General features: G+C 41.1%; 1 protein-coding gene across 1 annotated transcript in view; it reads left to right on the top strand.

The window, feature by feature from the left end:
- Positions 1–21,105, top strand: part of trpc4b (transient receptor potential cation channel, subfamily C, member 4b) — a 36,000-nt gene extending 14,895 nt beyond the window's left edge. The window contains exons 4-11 of the mRNA XM_066699795.1: positions 623–959; positions 1,690–1,829; positions 2,359–2,681; positions 3,020–3,215; positions 3,792–3,986; positions 16,286–16,327; positions 17,798–17,887; positions 19,082–21,105. Of these exons, the coding sequence (XP_066555892.1) occupies positions 623–959; positions 1,690–1,829; positions 2,359–2,681; positions 3,020–3,215; positions 3,792–3,986; positions 16,286–16,327; positions 17,798–17,887; positions 19,082–19,714 (1,956 nt within the window). The 3' untranslated portion in view covers positions 19,715–21,105. The remainder of the gene's footprint in view (positions 1–622; positions 960–1,689; positions 1,830–2,358; positions 2,682–3,019; positions 3,216–3,791; positions 3,987–16,285; positions 16,328–17,797; positions 17,888–19,081) is intronic.
- The last annotated feature ends 444 nt before the right edge of the window (positions 21,106–21,549 follow it).

Below are 21,549 nucleotides of genomic sequence, written 5' to 3'. Positions count from 1 at the left end.
ATCTCCACTGGTTTGTGTAGAATGCACTTGGAAAATCTGAAGTCTTCTTTGTTGGAATGCAATTTAATTTCTAAACTTAGTTTTATTCTCAATGAAATAAGTCGAATTTACATGCAGTAATTGTTCATTATTGTTAATAGGTCAAATGGATTCAACTCTGTTGTGAACTAATGAAGAGGTGTCACAGGTGTGAGTGATAAACTCAATGCAAGATTTACAGTGTTTGGTTTCTAACCATTTCAGATTGAGAATAAATTTGCAAGGATGTGCTTTAATACTTCACAGTTGTTTTGTTTTGCTGCAGGGTTTTTGCAGCCCAAACTCGGCCTCAGAAAAGGACACTATCAATCACAAAAACACAAGAAAGTCATGAAAAAATGATGACAACATGGGAAATCCAATTAAACTCACATTTCTACTGCAAATGTCAATGCACTTATCCTATCTTAAAGAGCAAAGCATTTGCTTTTGTATGTTCTAAAAAGGCAGAGAGATGTCATTTGACAGCCAGGGATTTCATGCTGTAATTCTATTCTGTCAACTTTCTCTCTGTAAAGTCTCATGTAAAGTCCACCAGTGCGAATTCTATGAAATGTTTTGTTTTCTCTGTTTGTCTGCCTAGTTTGTGGCCCAGCCGAACTGTCAGCAGCTTCTGGCCTCTCGCTGGTATGACGAGTTCCCAGGGTGGAGAAGACGCCACTGGGCTGGAAAATTCCTGACCTGTATCTTTATTGGACTCCTGTTTCCAGTATTCTCGGTCTGCTATCTGATTGCCCCCAAAAGCCGCTACGGACTTTTCATCCGGAAACCATTCATAAAGTTCATATGTCACACGGCGTCATACTTGACTTTTCTCTTACTGCTGCTTTTGGCGTCACAGCATATTGTAGAAACTGACCGTAACAGACAAGGTCCTCCACCAACTAACGTGGAGTGGATGATTCTACCCTGGGTTCTAGGTAATCTGTGACAATTTACTTTTCTTTAGCTATTCATCCAGGTATAATCTTGAACAATCTAGAACACATGGAATTAATTATGTCAATTATGTCATGTTTTTTAAATTTTGTATTAATGGGCAAATTATTTAATCAGAAATAATACTCTATGACTCTAGATAGACTCATTTCTTGCTGTCCATACAGGGTAATTAATGTCTGCTACTGTATGATTCTAACTACATTTCATTATTGCAATTATGTCTTTCTGCTGCTAATGTTCCTCAAAGGCATTTAAAGAATTTTGTCTGTACCAAACTTGAACAGAACATTAAAACATTAAAATTTCAACTAATCGCTCCACTCCACATTGGCCTTTTAATAGAGTGCTTCTGGAGCACCACATATATATTTTACATTCAGAGACTCGTGTTAGATATTTCCAAACACTCTGGAGTCTATGAGAACAAATGCTTATTTTCTGTCAGCTCTCTGCTCCTTCACAATGAAAGTTGGGACATTCTCATATTAGCGTTTGTAAAACAAAACATGCTCTTGCCATTTATAACAGTTGTTCCCGATTATGGTGAAATACAATAATCCAATCTGTCGGCAGTTTTGTATTACATTGCATGGGTTTAGAATAAAATATCGCTTTCCTCACTCGATCAAACATAACTTGTCTGCCAAGTGCTGAAAACATACACATTCTGATTAGCATGTTTTCCCTTTTCTCACTCTCTCTCGGTAGGGTTTATATGGACTGAAATCAAACAGATGTGGGATGGTGGACTTCAAGATTACATCCATGACTGGTGGAACCTTATGGATTTTGTAATGAATTCCCTGTACCTGGCCACTATTTCTCTTAAAATTGTAGCCTTTGTAAAGGTACTGAGGTGTCTAATATGTCACTTAATATGAAGTGGACGGCATTCTATTTATTAAAATAATAAAAATATATATATTGATTTGAAAGGTGGACACTGTTGTCAAACCCAGTTGTCAGAGTCATCGTAGATATGCTCTTAATTGTTGCAATCATGGGGATCAGTAAATAGCATTGTGGTGTGTCAGAAGTTGATGTATATCTGTTACTATTAGACCAGGAATTTCAGTTAAGCGGATCATTAGTTTCAATTCATACAGCATTAAAACTAGAAGTGGCTTGGACTGGATTTGAAGTACACTTTTGTATAGTAGCTTTCTTGGTCAGATGGGTTCATAGTGTGTAACTTTCCAGGTAATCAAAAATTGGTCTACAGAATAGCTGAGCAGGTGATTACCTTACAAAACCTCACATGCTGAAGTCGATTAATCCCACCATAATCCTGAACCTAATCATAATCAGGGCTTGTTCATGTACGGATACAAAATCTTTTCTGAAATGCTGACTTGGCTCTTTTAATTGTCCCCCCAGTACAGTGAATGCAAAGACCGGAAGGATTGGGAGATGTGGCACCCTACCCTTGTGGCCGAAGCCGTCTTTGCTATTGCAAACATCTTCAGCTCGTTGCGACTGATCTCACTTTTCACCGCCAACTCCCATCTCGGGCCTCTCCAGATCTCTTTGGGCAGGATGCTGCTGGACATCCTGAAATTCCTTTTCATTTACTGCCTGGTACTGTTAGCGTTTGCCAACGGCTTGAACCAGTTATATTTTTATTACGAGACAGGAGGTGACACAAAGAATTCTACTTGCAAAGGAATACGGTGTGATAAGCAAAACAATGCATTTTCAACGTAAGTATAAGTGTAACCCTTCAAAAAAATCTACAGTAGTTTCAATTTTGGTTAAGACAACTCCAGTTTTACTGTATTGAAATGTATTTCTGCAGTACATATACTTTCTAGTTTGTAATGTTTAATATGCAAGAGGACAGTCAATCTCAAGCCTTATCATTCCCTTTGCTAAGTAATCATTGCCTAATACTGTTTTTATATATGTGTCTGGTTTCAATTATCAGGTCAGGGCGCGACTTGAAGATGCTGTTAAATACCATGTGAGGCAGTCAGCTTTCAGAGCTTTAGAAGCTGCCATTTGAGTCTTGCTGAACTTTGTAAAAATGTCATCTCTGTAGGTTATTTGAGACCTTGCAGTCTTTATTCTGGTCCATATTTGGATTGATTAATCTTTATGTGACGAATGTGGACCCTCAACATGAGTTTACAGAGTTTGTGGGGACCACCATGTTTGGCACCTACAACGTGATCTCCCTTGTGGTGTTACTCAACATGCTAATTGCCATGATGAACAACTCCTATCAGCTTATTGCGGTACGTATTACATAGGATACATAAGTTACACTGTGCATGTTCATTATATTTTATTGAAAAACCTAGCCTGAGTATATGTTCCCTTTTCCACCCCATTGAATTCAAATACTTAATCTGATTTCTGGTTATACTCCTTATGAATTGAAACAAGATGACCCATTTGGACTTCTTATGCTTCTCATGTCATGTGTGGCTAATGTTAGTAATCCAGGTTGTGGGTCAAAACTTCAGTTAGGATTCTCTGTGCTGGAGAACGTGGTATTACATTTTGCACACAAGAGGAATCACAATCAGGTGCTGTAAAGTCCTGCTACAAGGGACAAATCATGGCCTGTGGTTCCTAACATTGGTCCTTGTTGAACTACCCCCATTTTAATTGTCCTTTAAATGTTGCTGCACATTTTGAATCTGCTGTTAGCTACCTAAATATATTTACATGAGAGTGGAAATGCTGAAATAAAGCACACAATTTTATTTTAATTTTGCCTCATTAAAGATTAACTTCAGTGTTTATTTGTTTATTTATGTATTTATTTATTTATGTATTTGATTTTATACCCCACTTTATGTATGTAGGATCATGCGGACATTGAGTGGAAATTTGCAAGAACAAAGCTTTGGATGAGCTATTTTGAAGAAGGGGGCACTCTGCCTTCTCCTTTCAATATCATCCCCAGCCCTAAATCAGTATGGTACCTGATTAAATGGATTAAGAGGCATATCTGCAAAAACAAAGGAGTGAAAAGACTACAAAGCCTTGGATCGCTAGGGGTAAGTTAAAAGCTGCATGTGTGATCTTGATCTTCTATAAATGCTGCTCACTATATATACAGTGGAGGGGGTGGGGGGGGGCGGGGGGAGTGAATATTTCCTATAGCAGCTACTGTATAGTTAGGTGTATAAATATTTGGACAGTGACACAATTGTCATCATTTTGGCTCTGTACGCCACCTCAATGAATTTGAAAGGAAACAAACAAGATGTGCTTTAAGTATAGACTTTCATCTTTGAGGGTAGTTACATCCAAATTGAATAAACAGTGTAGGAATTACACCGATTTTTATATGTGGTCCGCCCAATTTTAGGGTCTCAAAAGTAATAGGACAAACTAACATAATCATTAATTAATTGTGAGTTTCAATACTTGGTTGCTGCCCGAAGTCTGGAACCCATAGACATCACCAGATGCTGGGTTTCTTCCCTGGTGATGCTCTGTCTTTAGTTCCTGTTTGTTCTTGGGGTGTTTTGCCTTCAGTTTTGCCTTCAGCAAGTGAAATCCATGCTCAATTGGATTCATGTCAGGTGATTGACTTGGCCATTGCAGAACATTCCACTTGTTCACCTTAAAAAAGTGTTGCTTTTGCAGTATGTTGTGAGTCATTGTCCGTCTACATTGTGAAGTGCCGTCCAATGAGTTTTGAAGCATTTGGCTGAAACTGAGCAGATAATATAGCCCTAAACACTTCAGAATTCATCCTGCTGCTTTTGTCAGCAGTCACATCATCAATAAATACAAGGGAACCAGTTCCCACGACTGGGTGTTGACACAGGGCTGTTTTGAAGGCGAGGAAGGCAGCTTCAGCTTCCTCTGTACACTCTACCATAATAGGCTGTTTGTTCCTAGTCATAGATGGGTGGTCATGGTGAAATTGGTGATGAATGTGTGACAGTAGCTGGTGTGAATCGCTGGAGTTTAATGAGTCCTCGACCTGTGGTGAAGGTATTATGTTTCGGTAAATCCAAGTTTAAACTTCTTGGGGTTGGCCATTAGCCCAGCTTCTCGCCGTGAGGCTACCACTGATTGCACTCTTGGTAGATGGGACCAGAGACGTTGGTAGGAATTTAAGACATTGGGGCTTACCCCAGAGTCCCAGCCCAAATAGGGTGGTCCTTTTGACACGGTTTGACAGAGAACATACACAGAGTTAAACTAAATGTTTTTATTCAAACTTTTTTCAAACCATTTTAATCAAGGTTAGAGCCTTTGTTGGGGGATAAATGTGTATGCTATTAGAGACTTGTACCATTAAACAATCATGTTATTGCTCCTTTTTACCCTGCCTTTAATTTTTTTCATCTTGTTAAAACACCATTCTGCATGTTTTCCCCAAAGTTCTATAAAATATTCTAAGTGCTCTTATTTACACTGTCTTTAATTATTATTACCCATATCCCCCACCGCTTTTTTATTTACAATGTTCCATTGGTTTAAATTTATTTTATTTTAAGGACTTTTGATCAGAAGTGTCTAGAAAGTTTTTTAATGTATTCCTGTTTCACGCATTTCTAGCTTAATTATTGCTGTCAGTGTATTAAGCACAATTTACATATTTTTAAAAGGTAAATCATGAAAAAATAAATCTGAAAATTTAAAAGAATAAAACAGATTTTATACAGCCCTACATATAACTAGCTAGTTCTGTGCTGTATTTGCAAGGAGGATCGTACTTGTAATTACAATTTTTAATCTATTTATTGTTTTAAATCATCAACCCTGCTTAACTAATTTGTATTTCTGCTAACTATAGCCACCAGCCTGTGAACCTTGTCTCTGTTTGCTTGTTGCTCTGCTCTCTCAGCTGCTCTCTCTCTCCCTGGCTGAGTCTCGCAAGTTTTACCTTCGGGTTTTGGAACAATTTCCGACTATCAGACTTTATTTCTGCTTGTATTGTGAGGCTAATAATTCTGATTGGATGACTGAACAGATTAACTATTTCTCGTGAACAGCAACCCACTACTACTGCTGCTGGGTTGTGCAGTTTGCACTACTCTACTCTATGCACTGTGAAATCTAATATAGACATGAACATGGATATAAAATGTATCTATGGACACGATCGATCAATCACATCCGGCACCGTGAGCAGAAGGGACTTCTTGCAGCGCACAGCGCATGCGATGATTGCAATATGGAAAAGTACCATCAAACTAATTATTGTATATATAAAAAAAATGAATTATTGTATGAAATTTAGAATAAATGAAAAGATTCGGGGCTGGACCAAAAAGATTCGGGGAAACCCCGGAAACCCACCCCTAACAATGCCACTGAGTGGGACTCACTGTGGATGATGATGTCATCCAGGTAGGCAGCTGCATATTTCTGATGGGGTCGTAGATCAATATCCATGAGTCTCTGGAATGTCACAAGGGCACTGTAGAGACCAAAGGGTAGTACTTGATACTGATACAAGCCATTTTCTGTAGAGGAGATGGTTTTCTCCCTGGCGCTGGGGATGAGGGGGACCTGCCAGTAGCCTTTCATCAAATCAAGGGTGATATTAAATCGAGCTTTCCGTAGCCGGTGAATTAACTCAAGACAGTGGGGCTATATTCTTCTTTAATATCCAAATCCAACATCATTTAGACTTCCTGATTGATCAACACCCTGCAGGCCTCCGGCACTCAGTAGGGTTTTAACCGTGCGGACTTTGCTGGGGTCGTTTGAATGGGTTGAGAAGTCATGTTCGTTCTGCCGGGAAGACTGGAAAATACACTGGTGTGTTGATCTATCACTTCCAGCACCTGTTGCCGATGTATAGCTGACAGCTCTGACCCGCAGTGTGTGGTTTCCCTTGAACTCTCTGTTATGGAGTTGAGGGGGAGACACACGAAGAAGCTTTCCCTTTTGACCCATCTCTTCAACAGTTTGATATGATATAACTGTACAGGATTTCTTCTACTTTATATTGAACTGCGCCAACTTACTCCAATATCCGGTAGGGTCCCCTCCAGCTCACAAAGAATTTATTTTCAGTAGTGGTGATCAGCCCTAGTACCTGATCACCTGGTTGGAACTCTTGAGGCTGGGCACTGCAGTTGTACAAATGCTGCTGCGCCTGTTCAGTCCTGCTTGTTGTTTACCTTTTTAATTCATTGTTCATAGGGGTATGGCTTCCTGATATCAGGTAGCATAGTCGAGAATCATAAGGATATATTGATGATCAAGCACAGACTTCACTAGTGTTCCCACAAAATCCATAGCATTGCGGTTGAACAGTGTTTCAATGATGGGCAGTGAAATGAGGGGGCTGTGAAATGGAGGTTTAGGTGCCATCTTCTGACAGGTGTCACAACTCCTGCAATACCTCTGCACTGCTTTGTAAATGCCTGGCCAGTAAAACATTTTCATTATGTGCTCTCTTGTTCTTTTCTCCCAGATGGGTGCCCAGCAGGTCTGTGTGTGTGCTAGTTGAATCACTGTGTTGTAGAAGGGTTGAGGAACTAATAGTTGTTCTTAATTAATTAATGTAATTACCTTTTCCTGTGGTTTTATGATTTTGTACAATAGTCAGTTCTATATTTGCAAAGGGGGGGTAGGTGAGCGGATTGTTATGTATGTTGGTTCCTTTCAGGATGGTTACATTCTGTCAAGCATGTTGAAGTTAAGGGTCCTGTAATTGCGCTGTTCTGAACCAGTCAGTGAGAGGTGGTGGAGGTGGCTGTGTTGTAACTGTGGGAACTCCTTGGTCTGGCTCCTCACTCTTTTCGTCATCAGCGTCAGGTCCATTGGAGGGAACCTCCTTGCCACTCTGGGAATCCCCCTGTATAGCCCTTGAGTGGTAAGTAGTGTCAATACAGCTGTGGAATATTCTCTGGTGTAGGGAATCCAGTCCCGGGTGCTTTTTTCAATCCCGGGATTTCGGGGTTGTTGTTTTTAAAAAGAGCTTCCCAAGATAACACATATTATTATGTTGCTGAAACGTTGTGGCAACGTTGTGTATTAGCTGGGTCATTTTCAAATGTATTAATAATTATAATGCAACCAATAGAATCAACAAAACAACAAAACTAGTAGCCTATTGTTTTCTTAAATACGTTAACGTTTGTATCATGTCATGGATCGCATGGAATGTTAAACAGATTGTTGTACTACTAAGTAGCCTAGAGTCTCGGAAGTGAGATGAACGCATTATTAGATGAACTATAATGTAGGCTATATACTACATGTCACAGTTCCCTAGCCCTGACCCTCTTTCCCCACTAGAGGCCACCAATGTCCCCTCGCCTTTTCCTGCTCCCTTCACTGCTTTCCTTTTTTCTCTGTCAATTAACATTCCTCCTCACCCTTGTGCACTCCTGCTCCTGTTCTCTGTTCTCATTGGTTCTGCTCCTCCCTTTCTAGTTTCTGCTCTCCTTTATAAACCCCTCACTGCCCTCACTCTGGGTGAAGTGTTGTCAGCTCTCCCTGCATCACCAAGCCTTGTTCTCCTTAGCGCCTTGTCCTGTAACTCTCTCTCTCTCTCTCTCTCTCTCTCTCTCTCTCTCTCTCTCTCTCTCTCTCTCTCTCTCTCTCTCTCTCTCTCTCTCGTTCCCTGTCCTCCCTCTTTCACTCTCAGTCCTGTCTTTGTCTCTATCTCTCTCTCTCTATTCTGTATCTGTTTCTCTTGACCTCCTGGATTTCGACCTTAGCCAGTGACCTCGACCTTTGGATTCTCCTTGGTTTCTGTCAGCTCATTGCCCTAGCTCTGCACTTGGGTCCTTTCTCCTAAGCTTTACAGTCCTCCCATGAGGCAACCGTGACACTACACTAATATATAAAAAAGCCATGTAACTATCAAGAAAATTAAGGCATGAATTTAAACAAATGCACATTTGCGCACAAAACAGCCACAAGCACTAGACTACTACTACTACTACACTTAAACATACACTGAGCAGTTAAACATTATATACGATAGCCCTATGGTTTTTAGATTTTGTTTATTATCTGTTTCTTAATACAGCAAGAAAAAATAACGAAGAAAGCTAAAGTCTGTTGTCTCTTTTAGAGCATTGCGTATATTGTGTACAGAACACATGTGGCTAAAATGAGATTTCGGACTCCACACTGGTTTGGTAGAGTTGACATCAGACAGTTAATGTTAATTGCAGGTTGAGCCCCCATCTCCCTGCACTTCCAAAGAGGAACAATTCTGTTTTGATGCAGTTAATCACACAATGCTACTGCTATGTCTCTCACGCAGCACATTAACTTAAGCTGCACCTTTAAAGTTGAAGTCCGCGAGACCTCAGCAGTGCCTTCTTCTGCTGATCGGCTGAACTCTGTGGGTGGTTGTACTTCAGATTCACATTTTGAACAGACAAACCTCTGTATTAATTCTTCACATTTTCTTTTATAAATAGCTTACAGCACGGAGTACAAGAATTACTGCAGTCACATTTTTCATTAGCCGCAGTCCAGTGATCCTGGGTATTTCATGTTTTCAATCCCGGTATTTCGGGACTAGAAAATTGTCCGGGATACCAGGATACGGGATCAACTGGATAGTTCGTTGGGCATGGGCTCATCAGTGAGATGGTACTGCCAGGAGGTGGGAGCCCAGTCTCCTTTCTCAGACTCTGGGCTTCTTCATATCAGCTTGGGTGTGGGCTTATGGATCCTGCCACTTCGTAACAGTTCTGTCATTGCTTGGTGTCACTCGATCAAGTCCAGAAGCTCATCAGCACTCTGGGGATCACCTTGACAGACTGTTTTCTTCATCTCATAAGGCAGTGCGCAGAGATATCGATCCATCACTAGCCTTTCAGTAAATCTACCAGGGGGTAGAGATCCTATTATAGTAATCCTACCTACCATGTGTTATTTTTACATAATACAATTATTAATCAAATTTGTTACATTTTAGTGATGATTTATAGTATTTATATTTCTGATTATTTAATTGACGATAAATTAAAAATGGCAAAATTACTAGATTTAGTAGTTTTTATTTGAATTCATAACTAATGTTGATACTGTTTCTATTGAGTTATGAGACTGTGTATCCATCCATCCATACATACATTTTCTACACCGCTTGTCCTGGTGAGGGTCGCGGTGGCAGCATACTAAGCAGGGCAGACCAGACCTCCCTTTCCCCAGCGACAGATTCCAGCTCCTCCTGGGGGATTCCCAAGCGTTCCCAGGCTAGCCGGGAGATATAATCCCTCCAGTGTGTCCTGGGTCGGCCTCGGGGTCTCCTCCCAGTGGGTGTGCCTGGTAGAGTTGCACAGGCAGCCTCCTGTGGGGCATCCTTACCAGATGCCTGAACCACCTCAACTGGCTCCTCTCGATCCGGAGAAGTAGCGACTCTACTCCGAGGCAACCCTGCGGTAAAACCTAATTTCTGCCGCTTGCACCCGCGATCTCGTCCTTTTGGTCATTAACCAACGTTCATGACCATAGGTGAGGATGGGGAGGTAAATTGACGTGTAAACCGTGAGCCTTGTCTGAAGACTCAGCTCCCGCTTCACCACCACGGACTGATACAGCGCCCGCAATACTGCAGATGCTGCAGCGATCCACCTGTCAATCTCACACTCCCCCTTTCCATCACTCGTGAACAAAACCCCGAGGTACTTAAACTCCTCCACTAAAGGCAGCTGCTCCCCGTAACCTGGAGCGGGCAATCCACTCTTTTCCAAGAGGGAACCATAGCCACAGACTTGGAGGTGCTGATTTTCATCCCAACCGCTTCAAACTCAGCAGCAAAATGCTCCAGTGCGTGTCGGAGATCACAGTCGGATGGGGTAAGAAGCACAACATCATCTGCAACAGCAGCGATGCCACCTCCAAGCACCCAAACTGGATACTCTCTCTACCTCGGCTGCGCCTTGATATCCTGTCCATGAAAATAACAAACAGGAGTGGGGACAAGACGGCGGAGTCCACACCCACATTTAACGTTTTCGAATTAACACCAAGAATACGGACACAGCTCTCGCTTTGGGAATAAAAGGACCGGATGGCACACATAAGCAGCCCTGGCACCCCATACTCCCTAAACACCTCCCACAAGACATCCCGGGGAACACGGTCGTATGCCTTCTCCAAGTCCATAAAACACATGTAGACTGGATTAGCATACTCCCATGCCCCCTCAAATATCTGTGAAAGGACAAAGAGCAGGTCCGTTGCTCCACGGCCCGGACGGAATCCACATTGTTCCTCCTGAATCCGAGGTTCAACTATAGGATGAAGTCTCCTCTCCAGCACTCTGGCATAGGCTTTACCAGGGAGGCTGAGGAGTGTGATCTCTCTGTAGTTGGAACACACACTCTGGTCTCCTTTCTTAAAGATGGGGACCACCACCCCAGTTTGCCAATCCAAAGGAACTGTACCCGCCTGCCACGCAACATTGAAGAGGCACGTTAGTCACGTCACCCCAACATTGTCCAGCGCTTTCAACATCTTCGGACGAATCTCGTCTACCCCTGCAGCTTTACCGCCGCAGGTATTCCTATTTAAAATTACTATTGTACTTTTACCACGGGGTAGGTACAAATACTATTATAGCAAAAGTACCCCCGGGTACCCCCCTGCTGTAGCCATTTACATGTGAGTCATATTAATTCAAACATTTGCTGGCATGTTGGTACAGCTGGGTTAAATGTCCAGTTATGGAACCACTGTACCTTAGTGTTGGTTGTTTCCCATAACCAATTGAGGATTTCAGTCTACCTTCACATCATCTAGGTCTTGCTAGGCTTGTTGCGGCATTCACGTCAGGACAGTCCTAGTATACTGGCCCAATCCTTTTGTGGCCAGGCTTCTCTTTGAGCAATTCGCTCAAACGAGGTCAGACAAGCCTCAATGTCATCTTGCTTGGTCATTTTGGTTAAGACCACTGTGCTCCAAGTGTCTGCTGGAGCCAGTTTATGAGAGACATTATGAAACTTGCCACACAGCTGTGCTGTGCTCACCGTGCTCACCATCTGGGCTATATTGGACTCCACCAACTGGCAGATCATGTCCTCCATTGTAAAACTCATGGTGGAGTGGTCTTTCAGTGCCCAGCACGCATTCTCAACCACTGTGACACAGTCTGGGTATCAGGGTTGAAAGACTCAGGGAAAAGTGGGCTATCAACACAAAATAAATCCTAGCCCAGATTGGGGCGCTAACTAAACTTGTAAGGTAAACTAGTATCAGGCCACTACTTGGTGGTTCAGTTCAGGTGTCGGTTTGAGAGGATTAGGCAATCTCATGTGGGGAAATGTGTGGGTTATAAGCCGTATCGGTTTTCCAGTCCACGTTGGGTGATTAATTTGATGTCTTAGTGTAGAACCCGTCTCGGAAATAACTGGAAAAGTTGTTGAGATAAAGCAAATAGAACTTTAATCAAGCCTGCAATCAAAAGCTTCAAAAGCTTCAAAAGGTGCAAGCTCTGCAAAGTTTGTAAGCTGCCCTTCCCGAGGGAGGAGGCCATCATGGAGGCAGATGTCTGGTCCTGTTACAGCATACAAACTGTACGATCTTGTGGTTTTCTTAACAATGAGGTAACATCTTTAGCTTTGAGAGGACAAACAGGAAATCCACAAACGGACAAACCCATGGACGATACATTCGGACAAACCCATGGGCAATACATTCGGCTATTAGGCTATCATTGCTGGCAATTATTGTAGACAGGTGGCTGCATCTTTCGCCCTGCAGCAGTGTGCCCAGTACAGGTGTGAGCACAGCTCTCATCTGTGTGTGTGTTTTTGCTCTGCAGGCTGTCAATAAATTAGGTTTTTGGGCCGGCTCCCCACATACCTCCCATCCTGTACCACACCCCACTCACTGTTACACCCTCTCTTCTCAGTTCCATTATTATTTATTTATTTATTTATTTATTTATTAGCAGACGCCCTTGTCCAGGGCGACTTACAAAATATAAGGGCAATACAAAGTGCAATAATACAGTGCAGTTCAAGGCATAATACATTTTACAAATTCAAATTTACACAAGTGTATAGGAGATATACAGTAAACAATATATAAGGTCTTACATCCTAGATTGTAAAAACTGATAAGTGCAGACAAGTTGTTAAGTCACAGTCAAGGGCCAAGGGAAAGGGAGCATAGGGCAAATCAAAATTGTATAAGTAAGCAAGAAGTATGACAAAATGTTGTATAAGTGCAAATCTTACAGGAAAGTAAATGACTAAATTACAAGTACTGAAAAGATTAAAAGATGTGTCATAAGTAATCTCCAGAAGGAGGTCAGGGACTCTGCTGTTTTGACGTCAGTGGGAAAGTCGTTCCACCACTTATGGGCCAGGGATGAAAAGGAGTGGGCTCTGGAGGAGGAGGAGTGGAGAGGAGGCAGATTTAGTTTTCTGGCACCGGAAGGCCACAGCAGTCTGGAGGGGATGTATGGAGAGATGAGGGTCTGAAGGTAACTCGGTGCAGTCTGATTGAGACAGGGGTAGGTGAGGGTCAGTGTCTTGAACTGAATGCGTGCCAGAATCGGCAGCCAGTGGAGGGAGCAGTAGTAGTTGCAGGCAGACCGGGCAGGAGGGAGTTGCAGTAGTCCAGGCGGGAGAGGACCAGTGACTGGATGAGCAGCTGTGTTGAGTAGTCGGTGAGGAAGGGTCAGATTCGCCGTATGTTGCTCAGGAAGAATCTGCAGGTGCGTGTCAGCGTGGTGATGTGCTGAGTGTAGGAGAGTGCAGGATCAAGGGTGATGCCTAGGTTCTTAGCGGAAGAAGAGGGAGAATGTGTCATAGATTCCAAGGGGATAGAGATAGAGAGATCAGCAGAAGGTGAGGAAGAGTGGGGAAAAAAGAGGAGATCAGAGGTTGAGCTTGAGGTGGTGCGAGTGCATCCAAGTGGAGAAAGCAGACAAACAAGGAAAAGGTGCGAGAAGGGATGAGAGTGTCAGAGGAGAAAAGGCAGGATGATCTGGGCATCACCTGCATACAAATGGTAAGAGAAACCATGGGATGTGATGAGGGGGCCCAGGGAGCGAGTGTAGAGAGAGAACAGAAGGGGGTCCAGGACAGAGCCTGTGAGGAGAGGTTGGGTGGTGAATGAGGAACCTCGCCATGTCACATGGTAGGTCTGGTCATTGAGGTAGGAGGAGAACTAGGTGAGAGCAGTCCCAGAGATTCCAAGGTCAGCGAGGCAGGAGGTGAGGAGGGTATGATTGGTTATTAGCATGAAGTGTTGTCCTAGTATATAATACTGTATATGAGTGAGTTCAGTGACCATTTAATGGCATCACTCCTTCTCTATTGTGGAGTACTGGGGTAATGACTGTGGCTTAGATAAATAATGGGGCGCTCTTCGCCCTAAATCTCCTGTGAAAGTACGGTTCATAGACCCATCTTGGACACATCCTTCTGTACAAGCAGGGGTCTGTGGAAGCCAGGGTTTGCCAATACAGGCTGTTGGCAGAGGGCTTCTTTGAAGGCAAGGAAGGCAGCTTAAGCTTCCTTTGTCTAGATCACCATGGAAGACTGCTTATTCTTGGTCATTTCGGTAAGGGGATGTGCTATGGGGGCGAAGTTGGCAATGAAACAGCAGTAATAGCTCGTCAACCCTTGGAATGCTCTAACGTGGGTTTTTTTGTCCGGTCGATGCCAGGAGTGAATCACCACTACTTTTTTCTTGTGGCTTGATCAGGCCTCTGCCTATGGTAAAGCCCAGGTATTTGGTTTCTGTTAGCCCCAATTTGCATATTTTTGATTCACCATTTAAGCCTGCTTCTCCTAGTGAGCTCAGTACTGCTTGTACTCTTTGTAGGTGTGACGGTCTTCACTATGGATAACGACATCATCTAGGTAAGCAGCTGCATATTTCTATTTGGGTCGGAGGACAATGTTAATGAGTCTCTGGATGGTGCGGGGGTCATCGTGTTCACCAAGCGGTAGCATGCAATATTGATATACCCCAGTCTCCATAGGAAATAGGTCTGTCTTCTCTCTTGCTCTGGGTTTGTGAGGGACTTGCCAGTATGCCCAGTCCAGGGGACTAATGAATTGGACTTTCCCCAGACGGCCGATTAATTCATCAACACGGGGCATGGGATAGGAGTCAAAATCTGAGATCTCATTGAGCTTCCTGTAATCATTGCAAAATCTCAGGGAGACATCTGGTTTCAAAACGAGGATGAGGCCGGACCATAGGCATTGTGTGATCTATCCTCTCTTTCATTTCATGTACATACTTAATTTAGCATTGGTGTGGGCATGGTTGTTCTTCCCAAGTTGTCCAGTAGCCCCCACGGTCTCCGGCCATATAGCAACATGAATGGGGTGAAGTCGGTAGAGGCTTGGAGAACCTCTCAGATAGGGAAGAGTTAATAGAGCACTAGCTGTTCCCAGTTCCCCTGTCAGCTTCCACGGCAGTGTTTTATTAAGTCAGTCTGTTTGTGGATGATAGATGGATGTGTGAATTTGCTGGACGTTTAGGAGACAGCATAGATCCTTCATTATTGTGGACATTTATTTAGCAATGCCCACACCCCAAGTACAGGAAAAGCTCTTAAGTGATGTCTTTGGATGCCATGTGGTGGTATGGCTTCCAGATCATAATCTTCCCCAGGATTTTCTGTAAGCGCAAACATTCCTGTGAGCGTGGGTGTGGGGTTGGTGACGGATGCAGCGATTTTCGGTATAATCGAATGTGATTTGCTCGTCAGCCAATCAGAAGTGTCTGTTCGACATCAGCCTTTGAAAATACCAAAATGGCGGCCTGGGTGTAAAGACTGAAAACTGTGATTTTTTTAATGGAATGTCAATGATGGGCAGTGGAATAAGAGGGTGCATGCTTCTGAACCTCCCGTCCTGTATCACACCCCACAATGTGTTACTCTCTCTCTCTCTCTCTCTCTCTCTCTCTATATATATATATATATATATATATATATATATATACACACACACACACACACACACACACACACATATATATATATATGTGTGTGTGTGTGTGTGTGTGTGTGTGTGTGTGTGTGTGTGTGTGTATACAGATTTAACATGTTTTAGTTGTATTTCACCATGCACATTGTAAAACAAGTTATTTAAATAGTCAGAGATGAGCTGATACTGTGGTTGTTATGTATTTATTTTTTGTTTTAATGTAAAAGAATAATGCACAAATATTTTTTGTATCTCCCTCATTGGTTTTATCAGAAGTTTTAAAACCATATACATTACATGTATTCAAAACTAACATTTCAATTAATTATAAGCATATTAACTTCCCCTTAAGTGTATATTGGTCTGCTCGTTTACAGAGCTTGCATTATATAACACACTTTTATGATTGATTTTAAAAAACATGCTGTTTTTTAATATACATCCTTCTTATTTAACAGAGACGAGCGGCTGAAAACCTAAGAACAAGTCACCAGTATCAGGTAACAGTGAGTCTAAATTCAACAATAGAATTGTTACTATTTCAAACCCTAGTACTAAAACACCAAAGTTACTCTTGGAATCATCATTGCAAAGATTACAATCATTTTGACTTGGATTTTGTTATTTTGATTCATGAATCTTTTCATGCTTTGTGTTTCCTCCCTCCTCCTACACCCTTATAATTTTGTTGTGAGTGCTGTGAACTAAACATGAGTTTACACTTTTGTATTTCTGAGTCTTAGACTGAGTATAAAATATATATACTTTAAGCAGACAACACCTAAGAACCAAAAACAACAGCTTGTAATAAAGATAAATACACAATTTTTGGAAGTATAGTAGACTGCATTTATGTCAACATGAGCCCTGCAATATCTGACTATATTTTTCTGGTCCTTTGTTAAAGATGCTTTATGCTGGGGTCACACTACACGATTTCTACAATCTGACACAATTTTGTGAAAAGTGGGCAGCTCACACTTAACGACTATTTTGCACCATATTTATGTATTTTGCATCATGAAGGAGTGCACACTACACAACCGCTTAAGTACAGGGAAACACACACGACTGATCTGAAATCCTTGTCGTGGCAATCTGCGTCACAGCTTGTGTAGCGCAGATCTGCTCTGTTCCACCAATGGGATCAGTGGATTTCTGCAGATCTGTGCAAAACTGTGGAAAGAATGCAACCACAAGCCACTGTTGCTGTTTGTGTTCATCTGTGCGGACAAACACAAAAAGTGGAGAGAAAAGAGGATGTGTGTGAAGACATGGCTGGGGAGTCGAGGGCAATAGCCTGTCTACTCTGTATGAGAGCTGGAGGTGAGCAACACACAGGCTATATCCATCCCACAGTATGATCATCGCATTGTGGGATCGATATTTTGCACAGACCTGGGTCAATTACAGATACTAATTGGTATTTGTATTTGAAAATATAATTTCCCCTCTATTATAGTATTTTAAAATAACCTGGCCCAAAACAACCATTGGTAGTTGAAGTATTTTAATAAATACTTATGAAAGTCTTATTCTCCTGTCATGTTTATTTTTCCTGTTTCTTTTTTCTTCTTCAATCAGATCAGCTCTCATTGGCTGCTGATTACGTCACCCTCCATGATCGGTGCAGATCGAGTCGTAAATATGAAACATGTTTAATAAAATCGGCTCCGACAAGCTTATGATTGGATCGGAGGGCAAGCAATTGCATTGCAGTCCGTCTCTCACTACACAACCATCGGTAGCGGGGAAGCACCCCGACCAGGCTGCTTGTCGTGACGATGAGTGCCGATCTGTCATGAGGGCCAGATCGGCCTCAAATTGGGCTTAAAATCGGGTAGTGTGACCCCAGCATAAGTAGTTTTTGCAATGATAGTCTAATATGCATAAATAGGGTTCTTGTATCATTAGCTCTGATTTACTGCAGGTATTTAAGAATGATACATTTGGTTTTGCTTTGATTTCAGGAGGTGATGAAAAATTTGGTCAAAAGATATGTTGCAGCTATGATCAGAGATGCAAAAACAGAGGAAGGCCTCACAGAGGAAAATTTCAAGGTAAAGTCATTGGTGGTCACAGATGCTTGTGTAAAGGGGATAATTTGTTTAGCAGTGTTGTGGATTTTTAAGGTTTCATAGAATGCTCTGTGTGTTCTGATTTTTTTACGGATGAATGTGCAATACCACATAACTTCTGTAATCTGTAAAAGCATTCAGGAATGATACAGAAAATACAGCTCAGGTATTGCATGTGAGTAAACCCCATTAAATAATATTTAATGTATGTATTTAAGAAATGTATTTGTCAATTCAATTCAGTTTAAATTGGCCTTATTGGCATGACACACTTCTGTTGCCAAAGCACTGTTGTGGCACTGTTATGTGGCATGAATAGCCAAAATATATCAAAAATATTGATTCTAATAAAGAAACTGGAAAGGGCCATCTGCACCGGAGCTGGAAGAGAAGTCCAAATTGAGGGTGCAATGCTGAGGAAGACTCTTAGGTTTGTAATTGTAAAGCATGACAAAAGTTAGCAAACTAAAGAGAGAAGGAGACATGTTTGGATGCTGTATTCTTCCTTCTGATTCTCAGTACCACATCAGCATGTATGTTCTTCTCCAGTTGACACTACCTGTCAAAAGTTTTAGAATGCCCCCATTTTTCCAGTTTTCATTGAAATTTAAGCAGTTCAAGTCCAGTGAATAACATGATATGGTACAAAGGTAAGCGGTAAAGAGGTAAAATAATGTACATTATACGTATATGTTATATGCGGTGTTACATATCACTCAGTTTCGATTGGATTTCTTTGCAAATAGGCTTGATTTGTTCAGAACAACCTAACGATTAATCCAGTATATATTATTTAATGTTCTTTCAAACACATAGAAGTTTAGATCCAATTATGTAAAATCATTGTGTATTAGTACACTGTAAACAGAGTTTTCCATCTTTCCATTTTGAGCTCTCTACAGGTGTGTGTTGCTTCTACCAAAACATGGATAGTCTTGTTTTGATCAGTAGACTGTCTGGTTCCAGAATATGTCAAAATTGTCAATATTTTCTGAGATTTTGTATTCCTACTCAGGCCAAGTATGTAAATATGTGGGGAATATGTTTCAACTGCGTCTGAATGGCCATATTTATAAATCATCAATGTGGTGACTGAGGGGAAAGAATCATTTAATTGTTGAAATGTTAAAATAAAAATTAATATGTAATGATTTTCTTCTCTTTTTTTCTGCTTAGGAGTTGAAGCAAGATATATCAAGTTTCCGATACGAGGTTCTCGGGTTAATGAAGGGGAGTAAGAGCACTTTACAGGGAGGTAAACTTAACACAGGCGCCTGCAACCTTACATACTCAGAGGATCCATTCAAATATTCCCCTATGACTTCTTTTCTACAGCAAAGTTCGGCATCAAAAGCTTCTGCTGAAAATTACAATGGCTTGGTCAATGGGGCGGCGGGTTTAGTTACTGAAATGTCAAAGGAAAAGTCACAGAGGAAAGACTTCCCGAAGGACATTTCAAATTTTGGATTATTCCAAAGGCGGACGAAAATCAACCCTGTGTCTGTTTCCAATATGATCTACTCTGTTTCCGAGGAGGTCAATGAAGGTGAGCTGGAGGATGTAGCACGTGTTACGAAGGAAAGAGAAAGTGCTAGATCAGCCCTCAATGAGCAGTTCGAAAAGGATTTGATAGAATACGTTGATGGGCCGAACGATGAGTTTTTTTCCCATGGACATTCTGCTGACAATGAGCCATGTGAAGCATCGTTTGAGAATGCTAAGAACTCACTAGAAAATTCTGACAAAAAGGACAATGACACAGCAGATAATCAGGTGGTTGAAGAGGATGACCGTGAGAGTAAATTGTGACAATCAGGTCTGAGTTTTATGGACACAGTGGTCATTTGTAGCAAGATAGACAGACTCCTTGAGCTGCTATTACAGGAAACATACCCTGGTCTGGTCTAGAAGAGGCAAAGATGAAGTCTTGTAGTGGTCCAGTTTGGAGGTTATGCATTGAGAATTACCATGAGATGCCTCTTTATTTGAGGTTATTAGGCCACTAACGTAACCCAGGAAAGGATGTCACACTTCTGCTTGAATTTCAATACATCTTTCCTGAAGGAGAAAGTGGATTTTTAAGGAACCTGAAGACTCAGGGAATGGTGTGCTGGAACTAGCTGATTTGAACACACTGATAATGGGTAGACCAAACTTTGACCGGTCTGTGAATTTGCATAGTACAAACCTGTACCCCATCACAATTACGTTTATTCTCAGAAGCTACTTTCTACTGCTTATAAAGCAAAACATGATAGGGTACGAATTTGTAATTTGCAATTTGCAAGTTGGTCAAAGTTTTGATTTGGTCTAAAGTTTCTTTAACATCATTAACCGAATGCAAATGAGGTTCAGTGTATAATCTGACTATTATCTTTTGGCATGGCTAACATGTTTATTTCCTATGCCAGGTTGTTGTTTTTTTTGTTTTTTTTAACAAAAATGTATATTCATAAAAATACATTTAGTTGACACAGTTCAATAACTGCACGTTGTCCTTTCAATATAATTTGTCACAGCCCACGGTAAAGTAAGAGCAATATCTACCACAGGTGTTCTGCAGCCTGTCATAGCATATCCAGTGTATTTGAGCACTTTACGCTAAGTTTATAGAGTTATGTATGAAGAAGGGATTTCTATGATTTTGATGCAAAGCAATGTATCTTTAATAATTTTTCTATGCAAACCTTTTCAATTCCTAAACTGCAATTGTAACTTTTTAATTTTTCCTACGACTTCAGGAAATTTTTAATCACATTCAACCGAGCTTCATATTTAGTATTTAGCCGTTGACATGCCGTTATTTATTTAATTATACATTTATTTATTTTTAACCTCCTGTTTTGACGTGGGTATGGTCGCGAATGAAAGCTATAAAAATGTGAGATTAGACACTATACAGTATGCTTGCTAGATTTATTACTTGGCAGTCTGTCAGTTTTCCTTTTTTTATGATACATGATGCTATAAAATACTAGGCATGTGAGCCTTGTACCTGCTCATGCAAAAAGGAAAGTAAATATATTGATTTTTTTTTGCACTGGTAAAGCTACCTTTGCATAAAATATAGAACAGTAATAGAGTTTCCACAAAAAAAACTGCCACTTGAAACCGTTTTAAATCACATAATATACTGCATTCCATTCCATTTAGCTCACCACAACAATGCACTATAAAAATCAATAAAACAATATCATATTTATTGTGTCTTATTTTTATTTTTTGTAATAAAATGTTCACGCCTAATGACTTTATTGCACTGTGATTAGATTGAAACCTGATGGATTTTAACACTTTACGACGGAACATAATCGGTTTTGCCTAGTATTACTCATTCGTTTTTCTTCTCTCTTATTTTATTTTATGTATGTTTTTATTTATTTAATTGTTTGTTTCTTTATTGAGGAGGAGCTAAAAACTGCATGCGTATTTGTACTTGCTTACAACAATGGCTGCATTTTCATGCCAGTTTCATTAGTGCTGAATGTGGTGCTTTATATGCCACATTTAAATCGGTAAGCAATCGGTAAATCACAGCAGCAGCATTTTTGTCTAGGGGTGCTTGCTGACAAAGGAGACAAAGGATGATAATTATATTTGAAAACCTAATAACACTTATATTCGAGTATACGAGAATGTTTTGT

The sequence above is a fragment of the Amia ocellicauda genome, chromosome 3 (genome assembly GCF_036373705.1).
Source record: "Amia ocellicauda isolate fAmiCal2 chromosome 3, fAmiCal2.hap1, whole genome shotgun sequence".
NCBI classification, from domain to species: Eukaryota; Metazoa; Chordata; class Actinopteri; order Amiiformes; family Amiidae; genus Amia; species Amia ocellicauda.
Note: the sequence above shows the minus strand (reverse complement) of the source record. Positions and strands in the feature narration are given on the sequence as shown.